General features: G+C 38.2%; 5 protein-coding genes across 6 annotated transcripts; all 5 read left to right on the top strand.

Moving 5' to 3' along the window:
• The first annotated feature begins 3612 nt into the window (after positions 1-3612).
• Positions 3613-5164, top strand: LOC117636610 (universal stress protein A-like protein). The gene is made up of 4 exons (XM_034371189.1): positions 3613-4140; positions 4266-4375; positions 4491-4615; positions 4809-5164. Exons 1-4 carry the CDS (start codon positions 3951-3953, stop codon positions 4891-4893), a joined length of 510 nt encoding a protein of 169 aa, XP_034227080.1. The 5' UTR covers positions 3613-3950; the 3' UTR covers positions 4894-5164.
• Positions 5165-5918: 754 nt separating this feature from the next.
• On the top strand, positions 5919-8103 carry LOC117636608 (GTP-binding protein SAR1A-like). The gene is made up of 3 exons (XM_034371188.1): positions 5919-6374; positions 6835-6966; positions 7434-8103. Exons 1-3 carry the CDS (start codon positions 6246-6248, stop codon positions 7752-7754), a joined length of 582 nt encoding a protein of 193 aa, XP_034227079.1. The 5' UTR covers positions 5919-6245; the 3' UTR covers positions 7755-8103.
• Positions 8104-8211: 108 nt separating this feature from the next.
• On the top strand, positions 8212-9719 carry LOC117637868. 2 transcript variants are annotated; one of them, XM_034372909.1, is made up of 2 exons: positions 8212-9136; positions 9230-9719. In XM_034372909.1, exons 1-2 carry the CDS (start codon positions 8860-8862, stop codon positions 9445-9447), a joined length of 495 nt encoding a protein of 164 aa, XP_034228800.1. In that variant the 5' UTR covers positions 8212-8859; the 3' UTR covers positions 9448-9719. The 2 variants fall into 2 exon arrangements, with proteins under 2 accessions (XP_034228800.1, XP_034228801.1); XM_034372910.1 differs by having other exon boundaries at positions 9216-9435.
• Positions 9720-12149: 2430 nt separating this feature from the next.
• Positions 12150-16396, top strand: LOC117612154 (probable beta-D-xylosidase 2). Its single transcript, XM_034340902.1, has 6 exons — positions 12150-12780; positions 13699-13977; positions 14106-14275; positions 14373-14470; positions 14551-14907; positions 15015-16396. The coding sequence occupies exons 1-6, from the start codon at positions 12382-12384 to the stop codon at positions 16064-16066; spliced, it is 2355 nt and encodes a 784-aa protein (XP_034196793.1). The 5' UTR covers positions 12150-12381; the 3' UTR covers positions 16067-16396.
• Positions 16397-22428: 6032 nt separating this feature from the next.
• Positions 22429-26216, top strand: LOC117638816. The gene is made up of 3 exons (XM_034373951.1): positions 22429-23003; positions 23235-23644; positions 24762-26216. The coding sequence occupies exons 1-3, from the start codon at positions 22875-22877 to the stop codon at positions 26056-26058; spliced, it is 1836 nt and encodes a 611-aa protein (XP_034229842.1). The 5' UTR covers positions 22429-22874; the 3' UTR covers positions 26059-26216.
• The last annotated feature ends 1329 nt before the right edge of the window (positions 26217-27545 follow it).

Here is a 27545-nt window from a genome sequence, read left to right as displayed (position 1 = left end):
GATCGGGTTGACCTGAAATTGTGCCCACCCTTATGGCATAGTATAGAAATATGGATCTTAAAGGACAAGAAATTTTTTTGTAGTGTTTTAATAAATTAGAAGTAATTGTATTATGTTTTAATAAAACATAAAGTATTAAATTAGGTATAAAAAAATGACAGTAATAATATTTCAATATTTCAATTGTGGAGGATAATTTTATCAAGGAAGAGATTCATCAAATAAAACGGTGGAAAATAAAAGAAAAGGAAAAGAGTGAAGATGATCTGTAACGCGGATAGACAGAGGGGCAATGCCGTCCTTTAATATAATTTTATTATTGTATTCGCTAATTTGCTATATTGAACTGAATTGAATATTCGTACATGATTGAATTAGGACACTTTTTTCTTCCTCCTCCCTCCGAGTCCAATTCGAAGTTCTACTCCCATCCCAAGTTCAAATTTGGGGCCTCGGATGGTTTGTCAACGGTTGAAATCAATTGAAGTATCTGAAATTTAAAATGAATGGTCCCCTGCTCTCTGTCTATGATTATAACACGAAGTAAAAAACGCGCTCACCAAATCCAAAACGCATGAGAGAGAAGTGGTGAATGTGATTTTTATTTTATTTTTTATTTTATTTGGGTCTAAAAAACAAATGATGTTCCTCTGTCTTCTCATGCCCAATATTTAATTAAAATATAATAACACATAGGTCTTAAATTTTTTTTTTTATTAACATAAAAAACAAATGATTCAATTTTCTTAGCCATAGAATTTGTTCTTATCCCCTCTCGATCTTATCGTTTTTTATATATTTTATAATTAAAATAGAGTTTTGGATTTATCTAAGACAAGAGGACTCTTTTGCGATGGTCTAATAATAAAGCAAACAAATGGAATATGGATATAGATAGAAAGAATAGGGATGGGAGTAAATTCCCCTTGCATGGAATTTCAACTTTCTGAAGGTTTAAGGCAAAGCGGTCGGCACTAACTTGTGGGGACATTTGGAGCCTACCCGTTACCACCCATCCACCTGTCGCTAGATGACCGTTGGACAAGTTCATCTTTAGCGGCTAATCTAATCTAATGCCATCCACATGTGGAGCCTACCAGGTTTCAATTCAAAGGCGAAACAGGAATGCATCAAGCAAATTTCATTCTTTCAGTAACGAGATTGTTCCAATAAAATGTTAACCAAACCACACCACACCACACACGAATGATGAATGATGACTGATGAATGATGAATGTTTAAATTTGAAGGGAAATAGATAAAGAGTAGTTTATTTGCCTTTTCTATAAATAAACTATTTGCCTAATTGATACATGGATTTCAAAGGCTATGTTGTACCTAACCATTTTAAATGTACAACATGTTATAAAAAAATATATAGATTAGATGTTAGGTTTGACACATTTTTTGTTAAAATTTTCTGGATTAGGTATCAAGCAAAACCCCATTTCTTTTTTTTTTTCTTTGGTTGAGAGAAAGCTGATTTGTTTAAAATAGGTCATAAGTCATGCTTTATGTGGACCTAAGTTGTTTAGATGCTAATGGGTATTTTTGTGCTTCTATATTTCTATCCTTAATATTCCTTTCAAATTTGAGTATGTGCTAGTTGCTGATATTTTAATTGTTTTAAATTACAATTCTGTCATCTCCATTTTATTTATTTTTTCTTCACATTTTCATATCGGTTTACTCTGTTATGCATTATTTTTTATATAATATATTTATATATGTATGTGCTTCTTTCACGTAAGACGAATGCATTGTTCTTTATGAGATTTCAAATTGGATGCTAACATATACACGTCAAAATTATTTTAGGGTTTTGGAGGTTTATGAATACATACGACTTTGCCATGTAGTTACACTCCGAGTCTATCTTTTTTTTATTTTTTATTTTTTTTATTAGCGATAATTTACTTTAAATTAATTTAAAGTATAAAGAGGGATATTCGAATTCGGGTGCAAAGTGGGGAGCACATCCGCTTTAACCAACTTGACTAAACCCATATATGTGAGTCTTTCAATACATATGAATATTATGTATTGTTGTCACAGTTCTAAGGTATATAAATACAAATAATTCTCCATTTTGCGACCTAGATACAAGCCAACACACAAATTTGAGATGTAATAACTAAAAGTTAGTTGAGTGGCAGAGAGGTATAGTTCAATTGGTTGAGTTTTTTCATCTCCAATTATGTGAGCAGAGGTTTGAAACCCCTAGATACCAATGAATATAAGTTGGTTAAGTATTGTTTCTGTTATTACATTGATAAAAAATGCCGTAACGTTGAATTTTAATAGCATATATATGTATTTCTCTATAATTAAAAAATGCATATATATGTATTAGTTCCTTATTTAACTTTTCAATTGGTGTCCAATATATAGATCTATATAGAAATATAAGTTCCAAACCCAATTTATTATGATAGGAAATAATACATGGACATGGAACTGGATTGTTCATGATTTAAGCACAGAATTTGGGCTGGGCCATATTCAGCTTATTATTAGGCGAATGAAGAGCTTTTATAGGCTGGCTGGACCTGGGATAGCCTGAGATTTACATCGCATGTGTGACATTGACAAGAACAACAACAATGTTAGTATGCATGCATCGTGCATGCTTAAGCTTAAGCTTGAGACTTGAGAATGGCAATGGCTTGGCTACCTTGTACAACTCAGCCCAATTATTTAAGATACTTTTAATCTAGCTTCATGCAAAAGTTCAAATAGCTTTCACTAAAAAATATAAATATCATCAAATATCTCTTGGGAAAGATTAGATATATGTGGTCGTTCTGAGACCACTTGTTAGTGGATGAGGAGGTGATGCCAAGTTGCATAAGTAACAGCAACCGATTTGGACTACTTAAAGGACATGAAGCTGGCTATTAATTTGCTTTGTGCCTTGTGGATGACAAAGATGACGCTTTCTGGGACCATGGCTTTGGAATTTAGATAGTAAGTATTGGATTTGGATTTGATGGAATCTAAATTATTTCATAAATATCGCCATGACGGCGTAACCCCAGCGAGCGAGCATTGTAAAAGAGGCACTTGTTACTTATTAGTGATATATAGGTAGTAAACATCAAAACTTGACAAGGAAAGTGCAGTCAATTCAATTCCCAGAACTTGTTTTTACTGTTGTTAGTACAGGAAGATAGTATAAGCTACTCCTTCTTTAGGAGAAAGCTTTTCATAAAACGGGAGTAGCACTATTTTGCTTTCTATTTCCGACTAATAACACTATGACACACATGACAGAGCATTATTGGCCGGAATAGCAAAATAGTGTTATCTCAACTTAGTTTTTCTCCTTTCTTCAAAGACCAAAATTACATATAAAAAATATCTTCTAGGCAACGCATAGTCTGGCGGGATGTGAATTATTGGATGACCCTCTTACTTATGATAGTAACACGTCTGGTGGGCTGAAGATTCAAGCTTAGCCACTCTGTCTGAAGTTTCTAGAAGAATATTGAAGGATGACTGTACATGTCATTTCCTCGTTCCCTACTTCCAATTCCAACCTAATTAATCATTATTTAGAGTCCTTAACGAAAAGGGATCACCTGGTTAAAGCATTGGTTGGTTAATTAATTTGCGCGCATGTGCCAAACCTAGAGCAGGAGGAGGAGGAGTGGACAAGGAGCAGTTAGTTATTTTCATGTCAATAGTTTACTATATAATGTATGGATTTGGGGTCTGGGGTTTTAATTTAAAATTTAATTTATTCCCCTTTCAGAAACTAGAAACACTAATAATTCATGTAATCTATCTAGCTAATCCCACGGCACAAGTAACCCTACAGGCTGCAGGCTATATATACATAGATTATCATTCATTTGGGTTTGTGTGTATCAATATCTTGAGTGAGTGAGGCCCCAAACGAACCGAGCATTTTGGTTGATTATAGGCTTATAATTAAGTTGTAGCAATTAATGGAGGGCGAGGGCGAACATATGAAGAACAGAGAGAACAAAATTGTGGTGGCAGTAGATGAGAGTGAAGAGAGCATGCATGCACTGTCCTGGTGTCTGGGAAACCTCTCTTCTTCTAAAAACACCAGCAACACTCTTGTTCTTCTCTATGTGAAACCACCGCCAGTCCATTCCACTTTCGATGCTGCAGGTAATTAATTGGCAACAAGCTTTTTAGATTTTATTTTGGCTTTGAACCATCACAGCAGATATGTGATGTGTGACGATCGTGTTTGTTAATGAACTAATTCGGAGATGGTGTACTTGATTTCACAGGATATATGTTTTCCAGCGATGTAGTTGCAACCATGGAAAAATACGGCACTGACATGGTCAATTCAGTGATGCAAAGAGCCGAAGCTGTCTACAGAAATTTCCAAACCAATGTATATATTTATTTATTTATTTATTTTTGTTCCAGTAAAAGTACAAGTGCTTGTGTTTAATTTGAAATTACTATTTAGTATTACAAGTTGTAATTAAGTTGATGTGGTGATGCAGGCACATGTGCATATTGAGAGACTGGTAGGGAGGGGAGATCCAAAGGATGTGATATGTAATACGGTTGAGAAACTTAGAGCTGATACCTTGGTCATGGGAAGCCACGGTTATGGTTTCCTTAAGAGGTGAGCTGCTAGTACTGTCACTGCCGAATGCCGAATGCCGGATGCCGGATGCCGATATTGGAATGAATGAATCGTATCATATCATATCCTCAACATCAATCATCATTCATATAATTCAATTGCAATGGGAATTTGCTTGATTATTATGATTTATGAATTATGTATCTGTAATTAATCCTCTGTCCATCTGCAGGACTCTTGTTGGAAGTGTAAGTGATTATTGTGCCAAACACGTAGAGTGTCCGGTGGTGATTGTGAAGCATCCTGCCAGTGCCTGACCAGTGACAACAAACAAATGATAATCAGCAGTTTCTGTTCTATTCTAATCTCAAATCAAATGAAGAGATGGCGTTGGAGAATCCTGATTCCTGGTCTGCCTTGTGTAATTATAAAAATAAGATTTATGTTCTGCCTGTGTATACATATATCGATTGGTTACAATTAAGTTAATTACCTCTCATAGCCTGCCAAATTGCCAATGACAAGTTAAGCTCTGTCTCTGTGAATACTAAATATATATGATATGACATCATCTATTTATGAGCTATATATGATCAGATTCAATTCAAACTCTATGCCCTGCCCAGTGCCCAGTAGATAGGAAGGCAGGAAGCAAGGAAACAATATCAAAGTCCCAGACACACACACACACATTTAAATTTGAAGCTCCCATCCCCAGTAATACAGTATGTCAAAATAATATTTGCATTCCCCTTGGGCTTGGCTGACTTGACTTCCACAAGACAAACCAATTCATGTATAATCAACTCTCAGGGAAGGACTATGATTGCCTTCCAGCTGCTAATTCTCAAATCACATCAAGCTCCCTCCACAACCACAGTTGTACCAGAACGAAATGCCTATGAATCCGTTGATTAGATGATAGACAGATGAATGAATTATTATTGGAAGAATGGAGCTACATAGAGTAAAAAGTAGTACCAAAAATGTTTGTTTTCTTTGGGCTTAGCCTGCCCTTTCACCACCAAAAGAAAAAAAGAAACTAGTACCAAGTTCAGAGCGTCCCAAACAAATTCATGAAACAAGAAGCATTTTATTCATATATTATATAATGGAGGCGTCAAAAACCTAAACGGTGGAGAATTCCTACTGAAGAAAAGTGGTGAAGTGAAGCCTCAAGAATTCCTTGTTTGGTTCGCCGGAAGAGGGTGGAAAGAGGGATGAACCCTCTTCCTTAAGTTACGAGTTCGCAACAAGCAAACGGCGTCGTAAGTCGCCATCAACAAGCAAAACTAAAGAGAACGTGTTAAAAAGAGTTACAGCAAGCAACACACATTTTAATATTGTAATTAATTATTTTGACGAGAGTCCGAGACTTAAGTTACCAGTTACCACAAACTTTACCAGAAAATTGCGTGCGCTGCTGTCTGCGTCTCTCTCTCCCTCTCTCTCATAACTCGCTTGTAATTTGGATACTTAACTACTTTATTATATTCCTATATTTGAGTTAGGGATCGTAGACTCATGAACTCTCTTCGGATGCCTTGAACGGCAGGATCCGATAAGGCTTCGATTGTCGTTGATCCGAGCTCGACCCGATCCATTTGGTTCCGATCCGCGTGAGAATTAATTGATTGAGCAGCACCGGCCAGCCTCTGACTCTCTGAGCATGTTTCTGTTCGACTGGTTCTACGGTGTGCTGGCCTCCCTGGGTCTCTGGCAGAAAGAGGCCAAGATCTTGTTCCTTGGCCTCGATAATGCCGGCAAGACCACCTTGCTTCACATGTTGAAAGACGAGGTTCCTTCCTTGGCCCCCTTTTCTCCTTTAAATTCTCATTTTATGCTTTAATTTTCCTATTTTGGATTAGATTATTTCTTGTAAATAGAATTGCCTCGGAAAAAGAATTGAGCAGCTAGATTTACAATTACAAGATCTATAGTTTCCCTTCTCCCCAAAAACAGTACCAAATACACACGCACAAAAATTATACATCACTTAATCACAGCCGCCCGCACAAGCAATACATCAACAACAAAGAGCGCAGGCAGCTCACAACAAGATTCAAATATATGCCCAAAACTAGAGCAATCAGTCAAATATTAGATTATCCACGGTGGTATTTTCATTTCATGTGTGCTGCTAGTTGCTAGTGTAGTGATTCGTTCGAATATAAATATTAGATTGTTAGCAAATGAATTGCTCTTCTTCTGTGTGGTAAGTTCACAATTTGAGTTTTGTTGGGTGTACTGGTTTCCAGAGACTGGTACAGCATCAGCCTACGCAGTATCCAACATCAGAGGAGTTGAGCATTGGGAAAATCAAGTTCAAGGCCTTTGATTTGGGAGGTCATCAGATTGCTCGCAGGGTCTGGAGAGATTACTATGCAAAGGTTAGATATATTGTTTCACAATTGTCGTGTCTCTGCAGCGTTATTTTGCAATGTCTCTCTCTTGTGTCAACTTAAACCTGCTTGCAATAGGTAGGCCTTTTTTACTGGTCAGAAATCTGGTGAAGAAAGCTTCGTCCTTGTCATCATTCAGAATATTCATAGTTTAATCCATGTTGGTACTGGGTTCTTTCTCGTCCTGGTTCAGCCTTCAACTTCTCTGCTCGCTTGGTACAACCAATTTATGCATTTTTCTTTAACTGATTGAAGCCTCGGATATTTTGCATGGACACAAGTGTTTGTGTTGCATCTTTAATGCTCTGCATCTCAGTTGTAGAACCTTGTACCTCTGGTCTGTGATAGATGTTTAAGTTTGAAATTACTTTGCCCCTTTTATGTTGTGATTGGACTTTCATCAGCTAGGAAAGGGTTCCAACATGGGTTATACATACATGGTTTGCTTTTTACAGGTAGATGCTGTGGTGTACCTTGTGGATGCCTATGACAAGGAGCGGTTTGCTGAATCAAAAAAGGAACTTGATGCACTCCTTTCTGATGAAGCTCTTGCCAATGTCCCATTTCTAATTTTAGGGAACAAGATTGACATACCATATGCTGCCTCAGAGGAGGAGTTGCGACACCACCTTGGGCTGACCAACTTCACCACTGGCAAGGGCAAGGTAAACCTAACAGACTCAAATGTCCGTCCATTAGAAGTATTTATGTGCAGCATTGTACGAAAAATGGGGTATGGTGATGGTTTCAAATGGCTCTCTCAATACATCAAGTAGGAGTATGGTCGACAACATGTACTACAGCCCCTTGAACTACCACAACCTGTGGCACCTTACCACAAAATTTTATTCAGTCTTGTTTTATTTAGGCCCTTAAATTGGATCTTTTATTGTCTTCGGATTTGTGTGGAAGGAAATATCAATGCCACGCCTTGTAACAAATTTATTTGTGGCCTCAATCCTTCTCTTGCATATTTCTATTGTTTTGGAGCAAGGAAGTAGTAGTGCATGTCATTACTTTGTCTGGAATGACTTGTTTCATCTTCTAATTGTAGGAAGTGTTTAAGGTCAATGTCAATCAGAAAAGAAACGAAAGATACTGACCACTGCTTGGCATTTTCTTGGTAATCGCTCAACTTTTTTGCAAAGATCCCAACTTATAAGAGTAATCTGAAAGTTTCTAATAATTACAATTAGGAAAAGGAACCTTCTTTTGAACTTGCGTTCGATCTTTCATTACGATTTAGGCTTCGGTCATTGCAGTTATGTTAATAATTTAAAGAAATTTAGTTAACAACTTAACCTAGTTATGGTTGAACCGTTCCTTGATCTCTGGGTTCTACTAAATAAATTATGTGGCCTCTGGGTACAAGAATTGGCAGACGTGAGCTGGGTGGGTACCTCACACATTTGTGGCCGCAGATTTAATAAAACCCATCAGAGTCTTGAAGCAAGCTTTAGCAATGTATTATATATGCCCTTGTCTCTCCATGAAAAGCTGGTCAAATATTAGGACTAAACCCACCCCAGACCCAACGACCCCATCCAATTGTATTGGTTAGTTAAGTGTTTGTATATATTAATTACCAAGTCCACTATGTATCCGTCACCAAGATGGAGCTGGTTACCCAACATGTCCTACAAAGCCTTAAGCTCCCAGTCCCACTCCTAGCTAGCAGCTACAAGGCTAGACACATATACCTTGCTACTAATGATATATAAAACGCCACAAAACAGAAGATTTTCTTCAACTGATCATCAAAAAATCCTATGCACCTCTTGTTCTCTCTCTCTTTCTCTCTCTCTCTGCCTTCTAAGAGTAGTTTGAATTAGTTTCAGTAGTCATCTTTTGAGCTTGACCCTTTAATTATAATTATAATTCATGGGTAATTCCATCTCGCACAAGCAATTACATGCCAGCGCCACCGGAAAAGTGATATTGTCGGATGGGTCGGTGCATCAGTTCAACAAGCCCCTAACAGTTGCTGAGCTCATGCTAGAGCACCCACAACAAGTGGTTGTCGAATTCGGAGCGGCTGTCTCCGAAAAAAGGCCAACCCCATTGCCTGCAGATATGAAGCTAGACAAGAAAAAGATTTACTTAATGCTGCCAATGAAGCGAGGGAAACCAGTCTCTTTGTCATCCCAAGAGATTCACGGTGTTGTTTTAAGTGCAAATTTGGTTTTACGATCAAGGTCACTATTGTCATCTTCAAGGTTTTTACCTTTCTTTGCTAGGATATGCCCAGCAGGCCATCCTGGACAAGCTTGTGCTCTGCCAAACAAGGAATCTTGTGCGGAGAGGACGTCGAATTCGAAGTACATGCCACAGTTTGATCTGCCGGAAGATTTGGACGCGAGACCAGAATATTTGAGTAGGCAGTTTTCAGGCAAGGGGACTTGGAAACCAAATTTGGATACCATTAAGGAGAAGAAGGTTGACAAGAAGAAATCTCATTGGTTATTTTGAACTAATAAGAAAGATCCATTTTAGTGATGAAGTGCCAAGTTTGTAGTATTTCGATTTCGACTATGCTGCATCTGCATCTGCATGGCAGGCCTTGTGAGACAATGGGCAAGGAAATTAATTAAGAATGTTGTTGAACTAAGCATATATAAGATGAATTGTATGTGATTTATAATTAATTAGAGCTAATTGTAAGAGATAATGGCTGTATGAGATTGTGTAAGCTGTTCGACTAGTGTTGTTTTGTGTGTCATTTATGAGAGTATTTTGATGAAGGTCTTGCAGCTATTAATATTTCATCACAGCACAGCACAGCACAGCAGGAGGGGGAGGAGTTTTGAAAACAGAGATAGAAGATAGAACAAAATCGTCTAGAGCTCACCCTCACATAATAATTAATCTATTTCTTTTCTTCTTTTTATTCAACTAACTTTTCCCAATTTTCCTGTTACTTCCACGGTTGATTAACCTCACCCACCCAACTAATTTGTTTGTTTCTGTTCAGAGCTCTAATCACACAATTCATAATTAGGTACACACACACACACACACTCACTACATCTTAATTTAATCAACAACCATGATTACTATTGCCTATGGGTCATCAGTGCAAATTAAGTTAACTAACAACTAGTCTGCCATTATCTTTCTCTTTCTCAACCCGGCCCCCCTCCTATTAATTATTTCTTAACTTCCTCTCCCGCTTTCTGTTGGACCTCAATTTGAAATTCCAGCTTAGTAGTTAATCACAAACAACTTCGGCCTCCGTACGTACGTTGACCAAGTGAAACCTGATCTCAAGCAGCGCTCATGACACCATAACAACAACAACTTTGTTCAATCATATATATATATAACACAAGGTTAAGGTTTACATAGCGTTACAAGAAAACAAAAACACTTGGAGCCTAAGCTAATAATAAACAAGCAAATTAAGCGGGTGACACAAGGTAAAGAAAACATTAATTCCTGCCTGCCTGCACTGCAATTTACATCTGCATATGAACTCATATCATAAACATTTATATTCAACTATTCAGGAAGGAACATGGTTCCTTGGCTACTCTACTGTATGTACTGTGCTAGCTAGCTAGTGCGGGTTCAAATAAAAAAAGGGAGATTCACTATTATATCCAATATGGGGGCCCAAATTATAAAAATACCCTATATAAAATGGACTTTAGAAACACACCCAAAACCCATTTACAACATAACAAAAAAACTTTTAACTTCTTATAAATTACAAAACTGCCATCAATTTCTTAAAACAAGCCCAACCCCAAAATCTCATAAAAATACCCAAAGCACTCAATAGGGCATCAAAGTAATTTAATAATCAATATTAAATTCAATAAGGCTAGCTATCATTTTTTGGGTTTTTTTTGGGTTTGTTTATAGGAATTCAATTGTGTAGGGTTTATTTATAATATTAGTGCTAGAAATGGGTATATCACTAAATATCTCATAAAAAAACTAGTGGCCGATCGATATCAGAGCGGAAAATCCCTGTATATATACTGTTATTTGGGGCGGTGCACCACCACGCACGGTGCATGATCATGATTTTATTGTTACTCTATTCTATCATTTATTGTTATGGAAAATGAATATGAAATTGATAATATATGCCTAAATAAAAAATAAAAAAACTGTCTGGACTCTGAGAAAGATAGAAGTGGGAAAAGTGCTTGAAATTAAAGGACAAACTGAGATCTGGTCCAGTGTTGGGCATCTTCCCAAGAAAACCCCAAGACAGAAGCTTTTCAATACATACATCCATATTATAAAGACTAGACACAAGACAAGTTGCTGTCTTCCTTTTCCCCATGCCACCATGACCCAACAACTATATCTACAAAATGCCTGCACCAACAGAATATAAAAAGTCCAGTACGCCCATACAATGTTAGCCGAATTCTGCTTTCTTCTTTTTTCTTTAGAAAAACAAAAACAATGCATTCTTTTTCTTCTTGTTTTAATGTTAACAGTACAGTGCTTTCTTTTTCTATTAGTTTTATTTGGTGAGAGTATTTAATTTAAGAAATTCCTTTTAATTGCTTTGTTCTTGCTGATGCAATGCAATCATGAATCATACATAGAAAAGTAACCTCCCTTGGAAGCAAAGCCCCCTGCTTGATATTATCATTTCCATTCGTAAGGGCTTTTCTTGGTTTACTTGCCATAATATGATTATGATATGATGATGAGAAAGTCTTCAAATTACCAGTACTTTGAAGACTTTATTTTTATTTTTATTTTTAAGCAAGATTTTCTCTCCCTTGTTATATCATCTGTCATCCCATCCCATGCTTGAGAAGCAAGATAGAATTGAAGAAATATTATTATGCCAGTGGTTGTGGAAGAGTACTGCTACAGTCTGGTGTGTAGAAAATTAATCGAAAATTAATCTACAAGATACATTTAAGCAATTAGATTATCTAACTTCACCCGTTACTCTTACAATTTCTCTATGCATGGGACCCGAGCCGACATCTCTTGGAAAGTGGACGACCAATGGTTATCCATTTTTATGAGCTAATGAGTGCATATCGGATGGCCTACATAAACCTACTCTTCTGATCTTCTCAATTTATTTATTTGACTTACTTGCAAGTTACAATGGCAGCTGGTAAATTCAATTATGAATTTTGCTCTCATAAGTTATCAACTGGCCACCAACTTATGTGGTATGATATTATTCCCCACCGCCCGCGCGCCCACACACACACACTGCTTTTCTCTAAGCAAGTTGAAAAAAACATTATGAGTATATAACATCATTCGTGAACATCCATCCAATATTCCATACCACCATACTTGCGTGCACTGCTGTAGCACGCGTATGGCTATATATACTACATGACTTTTGCCTCCCCTCCCAGTCCCAGTCCCAGTCCCAGTCCCAGATGAGAGCACAATTTTACACTAGCTAGAAGAATGGCTGCAGCTTCAATATCCCTCATCTGCCTTTTCCTGGTTTTGGGTGTTTTCCAGCAAAGTTGCCAAGGCAGCGACTCATTCGCTTGCAACCCAAAAGATGCAAGGACCAAGGACTTGCCATTTTGCCGTGTGACATTGCCCATACAAGATAGAGTGAGGGACCTTCTTGCAAGGTTGACATTGCAAGAGAAGGTTAAGCTGCTGGTGAATGCTGCTCTGCCCGTCCCACGCCTTGGGATCAAAGGCTATGAATGGTGGTCCGAGGCACTTCATGGCGTCTCAAATGTCGGCCCCGGAACCAAGTTTGGTGGGGACTTCCCTGGGGCCACTAGCTTCCCTCAAGTCATCACAACCGCTGCTTCCTTCAATGCATCTTTGTGGGAAGCCATCGGACGGGTGATATATTTTTTTCTTTTTGCTTTCCTCTTTCAATTACTTTTATAATTTCCTAGATTCGTCCTCCTAGCTATAAATTTAGGGCTTCATGACTATAATTGAAGTTGGCTTTTTTGGGGGTTCTAAGAATTTTTTTAATTAGTATGCCGGTTATGTTGTCACGTGAGCTTAATATTTATGAACTTAAGTTACTTATAATATTATTAAATAAATACACGTATTATAATATAAATAAATTAATAATATTATATATAGTGGCTTGCACAAGGCGTTGTGAGTATTTTGTATATATGCAAAATGCATTGGTTGGTTATTAAAACGTTATAAAGAATTCAAAAGTGACATCCCACATAAAACAAAGAAATATACACTTTAATTAGAGAATATTGTTCCGCTTCCCATAATGAAATATTGGAAAGTTACTTTAATTAAGATTAGGTTGATAAACAAGTAGAAATTAAGTTGTAAATACATGATGATTATCCTTATCTTGCTTTATATCTACTCTCAAACTTTTTACTTTAATGAATGAATTGGATATTATTGGAGGTTGAGATACGGATATAGAACAAGTGGGCCAACTAAACAAATGTTGGTACACTGCTTTTATAGTTTATAATTCCCTTTTTCAATGGGTAGCCCATCCCATGCTGCAGTACAAGTTACATGCCCTCCCTCTTTCTCTCTCTCTCTCCAGTGCGTGTGAGTGTGAGTGTGAGTGGGAGTGGTAGGGAGGGTAGCTAGCAAGTTGCTGGTGGTACTCTCAATCTCAAGCTCAACTCAATGAATTTGGCTCATGAATAATATTCCAGTGACAAATTGTAGACATGCATTTGCTAAGTATACTAATTAATGTGTGTGCATGAATATAATATTATTAACATTTGGACGGTGGTGGTGGTGGTGGTGGTGGTGCAGGTAGTGTCAGACGAAGCAAGAGCCATGTACAACGGGGGTGTTGCTGGGCTTACGTTTTGGAGCCCAAATGTGAACATACTGAGAGACCCTAGGTGGGGCCGTGGACAGGAAACTCCCGGTGAAGACCCTCTAGTAGTGGGTAGATACGCTGCCAGCTACGTGAGGGGGTTACAGGGCAATGACGGTAACCGCTTGAAGGTGGCTGCTTGTTGTAAGCACTTCACGGCTTATGACCTCGATAACTGGAACGGAGTTGATCGCTTTCACTTTAACGCTAGGGTAATTGAAATTCCGTCCCTCAATTAACATCATACGTAATTAATTCCACTTTTTTCACCTAATTTTCTTATTAAAAAGAAAAGAATAATTAACATGGCATCATGGCATGGGTGGGTGTAACCGTGTAGGTTAGCAAGCAGGACATGGAGGAGACATTCGATGTGCCATTTAAGATGTGCGTCAAGGAGGGAAAGGTGGCGAGTGTCATGTGTTCATACAACCAAGTGAATGGTGTCCCCACCTGCGCCGACCCTAATCTCCTCAAGAAAACTGTACGCGCTCAATGGCGCCTTGATGGGTATTTTTTTTTTGTTTTTTGTTTTTTGTTTTTTGGTAACACACACATACACACATACAACTTGTTAATCAACGGATAACTTGTTGTTTTCATGCAGCTATATTGTGTCTGATTGCGACTCAGTGGGTGTATTCTATGATAGCCAACACTATACGTCAACACCTGAAGAAGCCGCTGCTGATGCCATTAAAGCAGGTGAATTAAACTTGACTACATTAATATTGGATGGTTATCTGATCTCCTAAGTAAAACTAACTAATTGGATATGTATGCAGGTTTGGATTTAGACTGTGGCCCATTCCTGGGTGTGCACTCAGAGGAAGCAGTTAAAAAAGGGTTGTTGAAGGAGGTTGATATCAACAATGCATTGGTGAATACAGTGACAGTCCAAATGAGACTGGGGATGTTTGATGATAATGCAGCTGGGTCGTCGTCGTCCTATGCCAGATTGGGCCCCAAAGACGTATGCAGCCCAGCTCATCAGGACCTCGCCCTTGAAGCTGCCACGCAAGGCATTGTCCTTCTCAAGAACCACGGGCCCTCGCTGCCTTTGTCCACCCGCCGTCACCGCACTCTCGCTGTCATTGGCCCCAATTCTGATGCTACTCTCACTATGATTGGCAACTACGCCGGTAGGTAACTAGTAATTAAGCACAAATTTACTATTTATTTAAATATATATATATATATAAGTAAACATTTAAAATATAATAAAACAAATATTTAATCATGTTTCAAGGTGTGGCATGCGGATACACTACACCCCTACAAGGACTAGGGAAATATGCAAGTAGCACCCTTCACGAGCCGGGCTGTGCGGATGTAGCGTGCGCCAACGACACGCTATTCGGCGCAGCCATTGATGCTGCCCGTCAAGCAGATGCCACTGTTTTGGTGATGGGGCTTGACCAGTCCATTGAGGCTGAATTCAGAGACCGAGTTGGACTGCTTTTACCTGGACGACAGCAAGACCTTGTATCTAAAGTTGCTGCGGCTTCTAAAGGCCCAACCGTTTTGGTGTTGATGTCCGGTGGCCCAATTGACGTGTCTTTTGCTAACAATGACCCACGCATCGGTGGCATCTTATGGGCTGGCTACCCTGGCCAAGCTGGGGGAACAGCCATTGCCCGCGTCCTTTTCGGAACCACAAACCCAGGAGGAAAGCTGCCTATGACCTGGTACCCACAGGAGTATCTTAGGAATTTGGCAATGACAGCGATGGAGATGAGGTCAAGCCCTTCAAAAGGATACCCTGGAAGAACCTACAGATTCTACAAAGGCCCAGTGGTGTACCCGTTTGGTCACGGATTGAGCTACACAAAATTTGTTCAAACCATACCCAATAACGTACCCACTGTCACTGTGGTTTCCATCGCTCTTGATGGTCGCCACCACACAACATCCCTAAACAAAACAACAACAACCACCATTAACGATTCTTCTTCTTATGGCAAGGCAATCCGAGTGACGCATGCAAAATGCAGCAAACTTTCCGTTGGTCTTGATGTGGACGTGAGAAATGTGGGCAACCGAGATGGTTCTCACACTTTGCTAGTGTTGTCTAGCCCGCCACGACAAGGCGGCTGGGCTCCTCCTCACAAGCAACTGGTTGCGTTTGAGAAAGTGTATGTCCCCGCCAACACTCAACGCCGAGTCCGAATCAACATTCATGTGTGCAAGCACCTTAGCGTTGTGGACGGGTCTGGAATTCGAAGAATTCCAATGGGACGACACAAACTTCATATTGGTGACCTCATGCACTCTGTCTCCCTCCAGCCTGCTACACTGTGAACTGCTTGTGTGACTGGGGCTTGGCCTCAAGTCATCACATATATATATCCTAATTCATTTCCACCACCATTTTCATACTCTTTTTTTGAGTAAAGGATGGATACACCTTCGTTAAGGTCGACCTTTTCCAGCTTAACAGCAGCAGGAGGAGGAGGAGGAAATAGGGGTACCCCAATCCTTTAATTGTTTCAGATTTTGATTTTTCTTCTTTTCTTTTATTTTCTTTTGGTTGCTTAGAAATCTTGATATATATTTCAAGTTGATTGAGCATTGAATTGATTGATGCAAATGTACGTACATTGGAAATTAATTCATACGTACAATTCTACTTTTCGTAGTATATATATATATGTCTAATAAATTCCAATCTACATGAGAAATATGGAAGAGAAGTATGCGAACTTCAGCTATGAATGAAGAATTTGAAATTTCAAAGACGGTTTGAAAAAGTTTAATTTATTTATTAGACAGCTTCAGCCACATGAGAAATCACTATTAATCATATAAAAGACTCTTTTTTCGCGTTTCATCTAAATTCTCACTTGAGCTGTGAGGGTTTGCTGCACCATGCACATGCTTAAGGTTGACGCAGAAAATTAATATAAAATTAAGATTTGATGGTATAATCTTAGGCAAATCCTGCCTGCGCTGCGGACAATCTTATGTTACATGTGCTGATCTGATGTGCATCATCATCATCATCATCATCAGCAGCAGCAGCATCACAGATGAGGATATATGATGATGACTGAGGCTGCAAATTGCATATGCAAACCCCAGGAAAGAAGCCACGACAAAAAACAAAAAACTACAACAGTATGGCTCCGATTTTGACATTTATCAGCAGAATATGAGTGAGAGTGACCTAGGCTATCCATTGCCCAAGCAAGTATATATGACTGTATGAGAGAGACCACAGATTCCCACAACGTACGTACTTATTCAACTCCTTCTTCTTACATCATCCTGCATCATTTCTTTTTCTTTTTTTATGTGGTGAAGAATCAATTGATAAAGTCTCAGTAAGCTAATTATAACAAAAGAGTCATCAGTGAGCTAATTAATTATAATTAACATTTCTTCTTTGGCTTCCAAAATTGTGATGTGACCATTTAGTTTGTTTTGTAATTTGTAAATAACTTTCTTCAAGCGCAAGGATTAGCACTAACTACCCGAAAAGAATTTTTGTTCTTCTTTCCAAAGGCTGAGGGGCAGTGTGGTGGACCGTGGGTGGGCTCGAAATAAATTCCAAACACAACTCTTGTATATGATATGAGCCCTCTCTGATGCCCATGACTCACCAAAGGCTCCATACCTATACTTTGCACATGTTGTCCCCAATTATTGGGCGAACCTTTCATTCTTGGATCAGATTCAGCTTTAAATCAGCTCTCAATCTAATCTGGGAGCTAATCAGCTACTGTCACGACCAGGGCAAACCCTTCAAATTTGAAACTAAGACACTGTCCAAGGTTATATATTTATTTAATTTCGTCATATAATTCATGTTAAAATCTTTCTTAGCTTCACCAAGTAGTAATTAATATATGTATATACATGAGGGGGAAATTTTAAAAATTCCCACTAACTTCAAAGTCGTGTTCATTGTATTTATGATATGGCACATGGTTCGTAATTTATCAAGCAATTTTGTGACAAGACGCGTAGTATTGTGATAATATTTTTTCCGCTCTACAGGTTGAGGCTATTGCAACTAGACCGAGTGAAGTGATGGCAGTGGAAAGGGGTTACATCAATGTTGTTTTTTACAGTGACTCTCTCCTAAATGTTCTCTTCTCTTCTCAATTATTTTATCAAATTGAGAGTTTTTTCTTTTGCTATTTTAAGTTGGGATTTGGTTTGGCTCACCCATTCCCTACTATAAAAATTTCCATTCAGCCTTTCGTGTAAGACCCAAAATTAGGGTTGTTGCAACGTCAATTGATGTATATGCCACTAAAAGTTAGTCACATGTACGTGATTGAAACTAACGAAAAATTGTGACAAAATTGAAGATCGGGGGAATATTGTATAACATGAAAGTTTAGGGGGCTCAAAACTTTCTCGAAATTGGGGTGAATTCATGGTTGGGACGTGACTTGACATATATACCCTTAAAAGTTTGTGATGTGTGTTGTATGTATAACTAGAAAAAGGGCTAGGCCCCAAGGCGAACTAGTAGTGGCCATTGGTGTGTATATAATGGAAAAGAAAACTTGTTACAGTATTGATGATCGAATAGACATTGACATGAATTGTAAGTTTAGCTTGGGAAATGGTTTAGAAAATAAATGCTTCATGAAGAATCATATGATTAGCAATTCTTTATTGTGGAATCCTATGCTTCTCTTGGGAAAAAAAAAAAAAATTTCGTTTGACTGCCATAGTTTTAATTTTTTTTAGTGAGTGTTAGGTGCTTGATAATTGTAAAATAACTGAGTCTGAAAACAATCAGTATAATATTGAAAAAGAAACAATTATTGTATATGTTTTGGATAATCTATTATGTATTCTTCTAGCTATTTGCCAAATTTTAATTGATATGTCATTTCTGAAGCATGTGTATGACATTGTAAACAAAACAATTTAATGAGTTTGAATTGATGAATAATGCTTTAAAATATTAAAAGCACATTTGATTTTGTGAGTAGTCGTTACTTAAATTACTTTAAGGATGTGAGATTCGTCAACTGTTGTTTAATTAAAGAGTACAAGCGTGGTTTATCGACAATTGTCATAATTAATTTTAATTTTAAGTAAAAAAGGATGTGAGTTTAGAGATGGATGTGTCCTATATAATATTGGAAGGTTGGGTTGCAGACTTGCAGAGGCAGTGATAATAATGTATCAGCAACCCAACTTTTGAGAAAAGCAACAGGGAGAGAGAGAGAGAGAGAGAGAGAGAGAGAGCCAACCCAACCCAACCCAATTAGGCTGGCGTTGTTGGCCATTTCACACTTAAGTTAAGCTAATAAACCAAGGCAAGGCAACTGGGGTGAATATGGGTTCATAAAGCTGCACGTCTTTGCACATGGGACACCTTCCCCACGTGAAATTTCATCCACAAGACACGTGCGCCCCTCAGACCTGGGCTTGAGCTTCTGCATGCACAGCACACTTAGGAAAAAAGACTTTTATTAAATGAAATTAATTAGGGGATGGATTATTCTAAATGCCGTCGAAATGAGCAAGGTGCAGAGTGGAATTACTTTAATTATAATAACTAGTGTTTTTTGAAAGGAGAAGAGAATATTTAGGAGTTGACAACACATATTGCCCCCTTGGACACAAACATGTCTTTGAGAATGGTTAACCACAAATTTGCAATTTGCAAAGTTGCATTGCATGAACAATCATGATGCTGTTTGTTTCTTTGTTTTAAACACTAACAGCCACCCTGGCATCTAATGCAATATTAAATTAATAATATTGTGGGAATTAATATCTCTAATCGGAATTTAAACATAAAAATGGAATTATTAGCCGAATATCCAATCAGCTTTCTTTGCGTTAATTGTTGATGGGAATGTTTGAACCCGTACTTCAGATAACAAGTTAATTACGAATGCAAAAATGTCTATATATATATAGCTTCATGCAAAACCTAAACAAAGGGTTCGACTTGAACACGAACACCAGATCCAGATGATAAAATAGCCTACATTGACCTAGCCAAAATGAAAATACACAAGACAGACAGACACTCAGACACTCAGACACCTCACTTGTTCATAGCTATTAGCTTGCTTCATTCATATTGTATAATTGTATTAATGATTTCTACCTATAAAATGGGCCGTCTTCGTCTCAAATAAGTTTTACAACCTGGATTTCTTAGCTGTACAAAGACAAGAGTTGCAGCCGTCTCTATCTATCTGTGTTGTGCTTGTGTGGAAGAAACCAAACCCTTCGCATGAGTCCAAATGGTCCCCAACCTATGGGAGCGAGCTTAGCTTAATTATTCTAGTATGTCATTATCCCAGCCCATTACAGGACAATAGTATTTGATCATCCCCCAACCCCCCATTAATTCCTCCATCATGGAGATACCCAATTTTAAAGTACCTAGTTTAACTGGGATCGTATATATTGATATTGTTTTCAGACAGAATATTGATGGTGCATCCAAGTCTTATGAGGTGGAGGACGCTTTCATTTTCCACGCAGGAAGCTGTTAGGCATTACTATTATTGTTGCTGTTCGTACAATACCATAATTAGAAGATCTAGTAAGAAATTGGAAGCGTTCTCTTTTATAATCTTGAGCATATTGATTTATTGTTTGGCAACTGTTCTAGGCTTCATAATTTTTTCTGTCTACAAGTTGGGAATCATATGTGCAATTTTAATCGTACTGATATGCTACTTACAACAGAACAAATAATCATGCATTGTCATGCAATAATATAGAATAAGTATGAACTTCACCCAACTATTCACACGTTAAAATCATAACATATAGTTCATTTTCCAATTTACCCTTTAAAAATTATGTATCAAATTAGTCATCCGAACATATGTAACAAATAAATGAAGAGCTCATCATGAGGATCTTAATTATTACACAAAACCTCAATTTATTTGACATACATAAATGATTAAACGATCTTCAATTTGATTATTTTCTCTGTAGAGATAATATATACAAACAATAATTTACTAAATAAATAATTTTGATGTTATCAATTTATATACTATAGTAAAGGAGATTCTCCAATAAGTATTTTATGTGAATGATTGGTTACATACATCATAGTTGATAGTCTCTTAGATGCAATCCAACGCCGAGATTATGTAACTAATCTTTAACATAAAATTCTTATTGAAGAATGTCCATGTATAGTAATTAAACTTACAAAGGAATTATGGCTGATCTGGTCTGGTTATGGGAGTGGTCCTTGAACTGTGGGACCCAACATAAGGAAATAACACGTGGATACAGGCTAGGTTCACATGATGACGTGGCCAAGAGCAGAGCACGAGATTGTAGGAGGAGGAGGAGGAGGAGGAGGAGGAGGAGGAGGAAGAAGAGGGTTGTTTCTGGGATGGAAAGAATGAATGAGGGTGCTTTGTTTGTTGTGGGTTTGGTGGGGGCAGAGGAAAGGGAAAGGGAAAGGGAAAGGGTAAGTTAGAGAGGGCTTTAAGACAAACCCATCTGGCAATCTATCCATATTCATGTGCATTCCATTCATTAATCAATGTGGATGGATTGTGATTGTGGTTGTGGTTGAGATTGTGGGTGAAAAAAAAAAAATTATATATATATATACAAAAATAAAAGCAAAGCAAGCAAAAACTCCAAAAGGAAAAGCATGATTCCTGTGGCTTACAAGGGAAGAGTCACTTTCTACTTTCTCCCACTTTCTCCCAGTATAAAAATAAATAAATGTGCTTATGATCCAATCCAATCCAATATTACTAATTCCTCCCTCTTCATTTTATCTATTCACTATTATATTACCTATCCTCAATCATCCCATCCAAAGTCCAAACAAGGGAAAGAATCATAATAATTTGAATAAAATAAAAGTTGCTATTTGTATAAATTTTCCATAAAAAACTTGTTAGTAAATGAATTGAGCGTTTGAAATAGCATTTTGTTTTGCTAATTATAAGCATCTTACACTCTGGCCAAAAAAAGAAAGCATCTTACGCATATCACCCTATCCCACACATGTAACATATTTGGCAGCATTTCTTGAATAATTTAACCAATTATAAAGCGTGACTGTTAGAGATTAACGTTGCTATTGGAATTAACAAATTAAGAGACGAATAAATTGTTTGAAATTTCCAACCATGTATAAACACGTACACCAAATTACTTTTTAGTTTTATCTGCCAGATTAAATTAATAGATAAGCAGGCTTCTCTTAACCACCTCCTAGCTAATCAATTAATCAAATACTCAATGTTGCCGTGCTACGTCATCAAACCAAATAAATGGAGTACTGTGTTCATTATATTTTATTTTAAAATTTACTAAAATTGAATTAGATTACCATCAAATCCTTATGTTTAGAAATACTCGCCTAATTCCCTTAAACTTATCCTTATTTTGAAGAGTACTGCATGTTTATTTACTCGATAAAATTCTATCACTTTATCTGAAAAAAAATAAAAATAAGTATAGTAATCATTTACTTAATTATTTTAGGTTATGGGGGCAAATTTGGTGGCGTTTAATCTTTTGCGCAGTAGTTGAACCCAAGGAAGGACCCGTGATGGTTCACCGGGTATATCCAGTCATAATGATGCACTCACCGGCTGCAGCCCAGTGGGTTAATGTTGAATGTTGATAAGATGAGAATTTAATCAGTTTTTTTTTTGTAATTTTGGTCATAGGCTCTCATAGTAGGTTTAGCTAGAGACTTGAGAGAGAATCTAATACTGTGCTGTGCAGTGAGTGGCTGGTGCCAGCTATTAAGTTGAAGGATCAAGGCTTTCCTTTCCTTTACTTGTTTCTCTATGAGATAATGAGAGTGTATGTATGAGGTCAAAGCTGGCATTTCTCTTTCTCTTATTTTTTATTTTTTAGTTTTATTTTAAGAGCCTTGTTCTTCTCTCCACCTCCTTCCCATATTTACTCCTCAAAATTTCCTGCAGATTCTAAATCCTCCTCCATTCTATTTCTGTATCCTTCTCTTTATCTTTTTATTTTTCTTCTTCTTCTTACATATATAACTAGATATTTCTCCTCTCCCTTGTCTAATTAGAGCAGGAGAAGAGAAAAGAATTGTGTATTATTGTTTGAAGGGGATACACAGAGAGAGAGAGGGGGAGGGTTGATGGTGAATGGTGAATGGTGAATGGTGAATGGTGAAGTCCCTTACAAGATATTAACAAGAGGAACAAGAAGAAGAAGAAGAAGAATGACTGCTACTTCTCCTTGTCTGTCTTCCAATGAGAAGAAGCACTGGTGGCTTAGCAGTAGAAAGGTATGCTCTTTGACTCCTCTTTGGTCTTTGATCTTCAATTTCTTAGTTCATTGTTGCTGCAATCAAGGTGCCAATGCCATTTGTCACCATCAGGCATCAATTTCATATTCTTCTCAAATTAATCCAAATGAAAGGGGATTCATTTCTAATTTTTTGGATCCAATATTAAGTAGAGAGAGCTAATGAATGATGTTAATGTTGTTTGTTTGGTTGATAATAATATCCATCCAGATTGTGGAAAAGTATATGAGAGATGCCAGAAGCCTGATTGCGACTCATGAACAGAGCGAGATCGCTTCGGCTGTGGGGCTCCTGGACGCGGCTCTGGCCATCTCGCCTCGCCTGGAACAAGCCCTTGAACTCAAAGCCAGGTCTCTGCTCTATCTCAGGCGCTTCAAGGACGTGGCTGATATGCTTCAGGATTACATTCCCAGCCTCAAAATGGCATCCGATGACTCTGCCTCCGACTCTTCCTCTCAGCCGCTTTCCAGGGAGCGAGTCAAGCTTCTCTCATCTAACACCAACTCCTCCTCTGCCTCGCCGGATCGGGATCCTTCCTTCAAGTGTTTCTCTGTCTCCGACTTGAAAAAGAAGGTCATGGCAGGCCTATGTAAAAATTGCGAAAAGGAAGGGCAATGGAGGTAATTTTAAATTCCTCCTCTCTTCTCATCTTCTGTCTCCATTCCATTGGTTTTGCAAATTTGCTTTGCGTGTTGTGTTGCCTTTGCCTGGCCTCCTTTTTAAATTGTTTTCTGGGTTCAGCTTTTTATATTCACTATACGTTTCAGTAGAGTAGTAAATGCACTCCCAGCTATAAAAATTAAATGCTATTCTCTGTACCTCTTCTTCTCCGCCACTACTTGTTTCGCCTTTTCTCAAAAGAGCAACAATTCCCTACAATATAATACATTGTTTCAAAATTTTGGTACATGTTTGTGTTGTTATTTGTTTGGCTTATTATCACAAAACATCCCTGAGGTTTACGAAACTATCAGATTGCATCCTTAATGTTTTTTTGTGTCACTTATGGTCCTCAAGGTTAGTATGTGCAATTTGTGGAAAGTTAGTTTGGGATACATATATATCACAAAACATCCCTGAGGTTTACACACTTATCACAAATGGGGGTTTTCAAAATTATTTATAAATGAAAAAACAATTTATAGAAGGATTTTAATCTTGAGGACCATTTATGAACCCTATCCTTCATTAGTTTGTTGATGTGGCATATATATGGAGCACATTTACAATAATATAGTGTCACATGTATTTAAAATTTAATATATATTTTAAAATAATTATAATTCATAAAATTTTAAAAAGAAAACAAAAATTCCATTTGTGATAGGTGTGTGAACAAGGATGTTTTGTGATATACATATATGCCACGTCAGCAAACTAACGGAGTTTTTGACGGAACCTAACGGCAGGGACCCTTTGTGATCATGCATGCTAACTTTGAGGACCACGAATGACAAAAAAAAATATTATGCCTGAATTGACATTCACATTTGAATCCTTTTCCACACCCATTCAGAAGAATCCTGTTTTTTCCCAATATGCCATGTGCCCCCTTATATATATATATATATGCGGTGTGTGCGCCCCTTAGCCTTTTCGTCGTCTAGTCTTATAAATTTCGAATAATCCTTTCCTTCACCATTTCTTCTTTCTATTTTTTATTCAAATAATAATTAGAGAAATATAATAAACTTTGCAAATTGAGTTGATTGAGTGCGATGTATTTGATGGACACAGGTACTTGGTTCTCGGCCAGGCGTGTTGCCACCTGGGCCTAATGGAGGATGCCATGGCTCTCCTCCAGACCGGAAAACGACTTGCCACCGCCGCATTCCGCCGCGAAAGCATATGCTGGTCCGACGACAGCTTCTCCCTGTCCAATTTCCAACTCTCAGACGACATCATCTCGTCCGCCAACGCGCCCGCCACTCCGCCTCGGATCCTAACCGAGTCGGAAACCGTGACCCACCTCCTCAGCCACATAAAGCTCCTCCTTCGCCGCCGTACCGCCGCAATTGCTGCCCTAGACGCCGGCCTTTACTCCGAGGCCATCCGCCACTTCACTAAAATCGTCGACGGCCGCCGTGGGGCCCCACAGGGATTCCTGGCGGAGTGCTACATGCAGCGCGCCTCGGCTTACCGGTCGGCGGGTCGGATCGCGGAGGCCATCGCGGACTGTAACCGGACTTTGGCTCTTGAGCCGAGTTGCATACAAGCGCTGGACACGAGAGCGTCACTTCTTGAGACGATCAGGTGTTTGCCTGATTGCTTACATGACCTGGAGCACTTGAAGCTTTTGTACAATGCCATCTTGAGGGATCGGAAGCTTGCGGGACCGGCCTGGAAGCGACACAACGTGAGGTACAGGGAGATTCCCGGGAAGCTGTGCGTGCTGACGACGAAGATACAGCAACTGAAACAGAGGGTGGCTTCTGGGGAAACAGGGAATGTGGATTACTATGCTTTGATTGGGCTGCGGCGTGGCTGTTCGAGGTCCGAGTTAGAGAGGGCGCATTTGCTGCTGTGTTTAAGGCACAAGCCCGATAAGGCTACCATTTTCATTGACCGTTGTGAGCTGGCGGATGATCGGGATGTTGATTCAATTAGAGATAAAGCGAAGATGTCAGCTCTGTTGCTTTACAGATTGCTGCAGAAGGGTTATTCGAGCGTGATGACAACCATAATGGAAGAGGAGGCTGCTGAGAAACAGAGAAAGAAGGCTGCTGCTGCACTTGGAGCAGCTCAGGCAGCAGCGGCAATGCAACTGCAAGTAACTCAAACCCAAGAGTCTTTTATTGAATCCTCCTCTTCCTCCTCTAGTTGTTCCAATTCTAGTAATAGGAATAATAATCATAGTATCAACAATAATATCATCAATAATCATAGTATGCATTCGTCGTCATCGGAAGCTAAAGCAGCAGCGGCGTCGTTCCAAGGGGTGTTTTGCCGAGACATTGCGGTGGTTGGGAATTTGCTGTCGCAGGTTGGGTTTAACCGCCCAATTACAGTTAAGTATGAGGCATTGAGCTGCTGATAGACGACGATAGTCACTCATCCATGCAAGACTTTTGGACTTCAAAAATTCCAACTTTACCGGTGGACTGGAGAATCTTGCTTCATTTGGTTTTCTCTGTAGTGTGTACAAAAAAAGATAATATCAAGACTTGCCGGGAATTTTGTCACCCTTTTCCATTTGCCATTTTCCATGTTCTATTGTTACTGCTGCTGCTACTAGTACTACATGTACAAAATTTCAGTACCCAATTTCCCACATTTGAATTTTCGGTTTAGCCCCTTTTGTTTTCTTTTTTTTTTTTTTTTTTTTTTTTTTTCCAACTTCATTTCAATTAAAAATTTCCTGTTCACTTTTTTTTTTGGTTGTTGGGGTCTGGTTTTATGAGAGAGGGTGGAGGGAGGGGGCCACAATTTTTTCTTTACGGTTTAGGGAGAGAGTGAGAGAAACAGGATGGAATGTCTCTAAAATATGGACGATTTTGGTTCACTTTTTTTTTTGGTTGTTGGGGTCTGGTTTTATGAGAGAGGGTGGAGGGAGGGGGCCACAATTTTTTCTTTACGGTTTAGGGAGAGAGTGAGAGAAACAGGATGGAATGTCTCTAAAATATGGACGATTTTGGAAATATCAGTAGTATAAAAGTACGGAAATTTTGAGAAAATAACAGGATATTATTAATATCGATAAAAATTGAATAAAAACTGCATAAATTGTAAGAAAAATTTGAAAAAATTTCCTGCAATTTTGGAGGATGTTTATTTAGTCAATTATCTATTATTTTATCACCAAAAAATACTTTATCACCTAAACTGATTTGAGTTGATTATATAGTGAGCTAACAAACACTATGAGTGTAGAAAATATGCAGTAATTAGTAAAGAAGATTAAACACCATAATCATTTATTTATAATGATTTAGTAAAAGAAATTATCGACGTCGATATTTTTTGATATTATCGATACTTATACAATATGTATGTGAATATGTTTCAAAATGTTGTTAATGTATAATGAGATTGAATTCTATTCCCACCCGTATATTTTCTTCATCCACCAACATAATAGCATAGCAATGTGACAATGTCAATGGGTGCAGGGTGCAGCGTGCAGCCACCCACATACTAGCAAAGCAACGGCCAATGGGTTAAGTGAGTACTGAATACAAAGTGATTATTGAATGGTGAAAACTCCAAAAGGACAGACCACGTAGGGAAAAAGTTTGTCAGATATATTTTGTTGTTTAACTCTGGGACAGGAAAAAAAAAAAAAAGCTTTACCGGGCAGGGCAGGCCAACACACGATGCTACCAAAAGAAGAGGGGTCTAAATCAATGTTCAAAAAACAAAGGGATTTGAAAGGAAATGTCAAATCGGCCTTCACCTTCGCCATCATTAGAGTTTTTAGCCATCTGCTTCCGTACTACATTACATTAACTGTACTATTTGTTTGTTTCTACTTTCTTTCTTCTTTCTTCTTTCTTCTTTCTTCTTTCTTGCGTTGCAACCAAA

Source organism: Prunus dulcis, chromosome 8 (assembly GCF_902201215.1).
Source record: "Prunus dulcis chromosome 8, ALMONDv2, whole genome shotgun sequence".
In the NCBI taxonomy this organism is placed as follows: Eukaryota; Viridiplantae; Streptophyta; class Magnoliopsida; order Rosales; family Rosaceae; genus Prunus; species Prunus dulcis.
This window is presented reverse-complemented; position numbering and strand designations above follow the sequence as displayed.

What these genes read in the sequence shown, in the direction of transcription:
- LOC117636610 (XM_034371189.1), top strand. Translation starts at nt 3,951, where the DNA reads ATGGAGGGCGAGGGCGAACATATGAAGAACAGAGAGAACAAAATTGTG. An exon ending in TTCCACTTTCGATGCTGCAG is followed by an intron (nt 4,141 to 4,265) that starts GTAATTAATTGG and finishes TTGATTTCACAG; the next exon opens with GATATATGTTTTCCAGCGAT. An exon ending in ACAGAAATTTCCAAACCAAT is followed by an intron (nt 4,376 to 4,490) that starts GTATATATTTAT and finishes GTGGTGATGCAG; the next exon opens with GCACATGTGCATATTGAGAG.
- LOC117636608 (XM_034371188.1), top strand. Translation starts at nt 6,246, where the DNA reads ATGTTTCTGTTCGACTGGTTCTACGGTGTGCTGGCCTCCCTGGGTCTC. An exon ending in TTCACATGTTGAAAGACGAG is followed by an intron (nt 6,375 to 6,834) that starts GTTCCTTCCTTG and finishes ACTGGTTTCCAG; the next exon opens with AGACTGGTACAGCATCAGCC. An exon ending in GGAGAGATTACTATGCAAAG is followed by an intron (nt 6,967 to 7,433) that starts GTTAGATATATT and finishes TGCTTTTTACAG; the next exon opens with GTAGATGCTGTGGTGTACCT.
- LOC117637868 (XM_034372909.1), top strand. Translation starts at nt 8,860, where the DNA reads ATGGGTAATTCCATCTCGCACAAGCAATTACATGCCAGCGCCACCGGA. An exon ending in GTCATCCCAAGAGATTCACG is followed by an intron (nt 9,137 to 9,229) that starts GTGTTGTTTTAA and finishes TATGCCCAGCAG; the next exon opens with GCCATCCTGGACAAGCTTGT.
- LOC117612154 (XM_034340902.1), top strand. Translation starts at nt 12,382, where the DNA reads ATGGCTGCAGCTTCAATATCCCTCATCTGCCTTTTCCTGGTTTTGGGT. An exon ending in GCTTTCACTTTAACGCTAGG is followed by an intron (nt 13,978 to 14,105) that starts GTAATTGAAATT and finishes GTAACCGTGTAG; the next exon opens with GTTAGCAAGCAGGACATGGA. An exon ending in GCTCAATGGCGCCTTGATGG is followed by an intron (nt 14,276 to 14,372) that starts GTATTTTTTTTT and finishes GTTTTCATGCAG; the next exon opens with CTATATTGTGTCTGATTGCG.
- LOC117638816 (XM_034373951.1), top strand. Translation starts at nt 22,875, where the DNA reads ATGGTGAATGGTGAAGTCCCTTACAAGATATTAACAAGAGGAACAAGA. An exon ending in GGTGGCTTAGCAGTAGAAAG is followed by an intron (nt 23,004 to 23,234) that starts GTATGCTCTTTG and finishes ATATCCATCCAG; the next exon opens with ATTGTGGAAAAGTATATGAG. An exon ending in GAAAAGGAAGGGCAATGGAG is followed by an intron (nt 23,645 to 24,761) that starts GTAATTTTAAAT and finishes TGATGGACACAG; the next exon opens with GTACTTGGTTCTCGGCCAGG.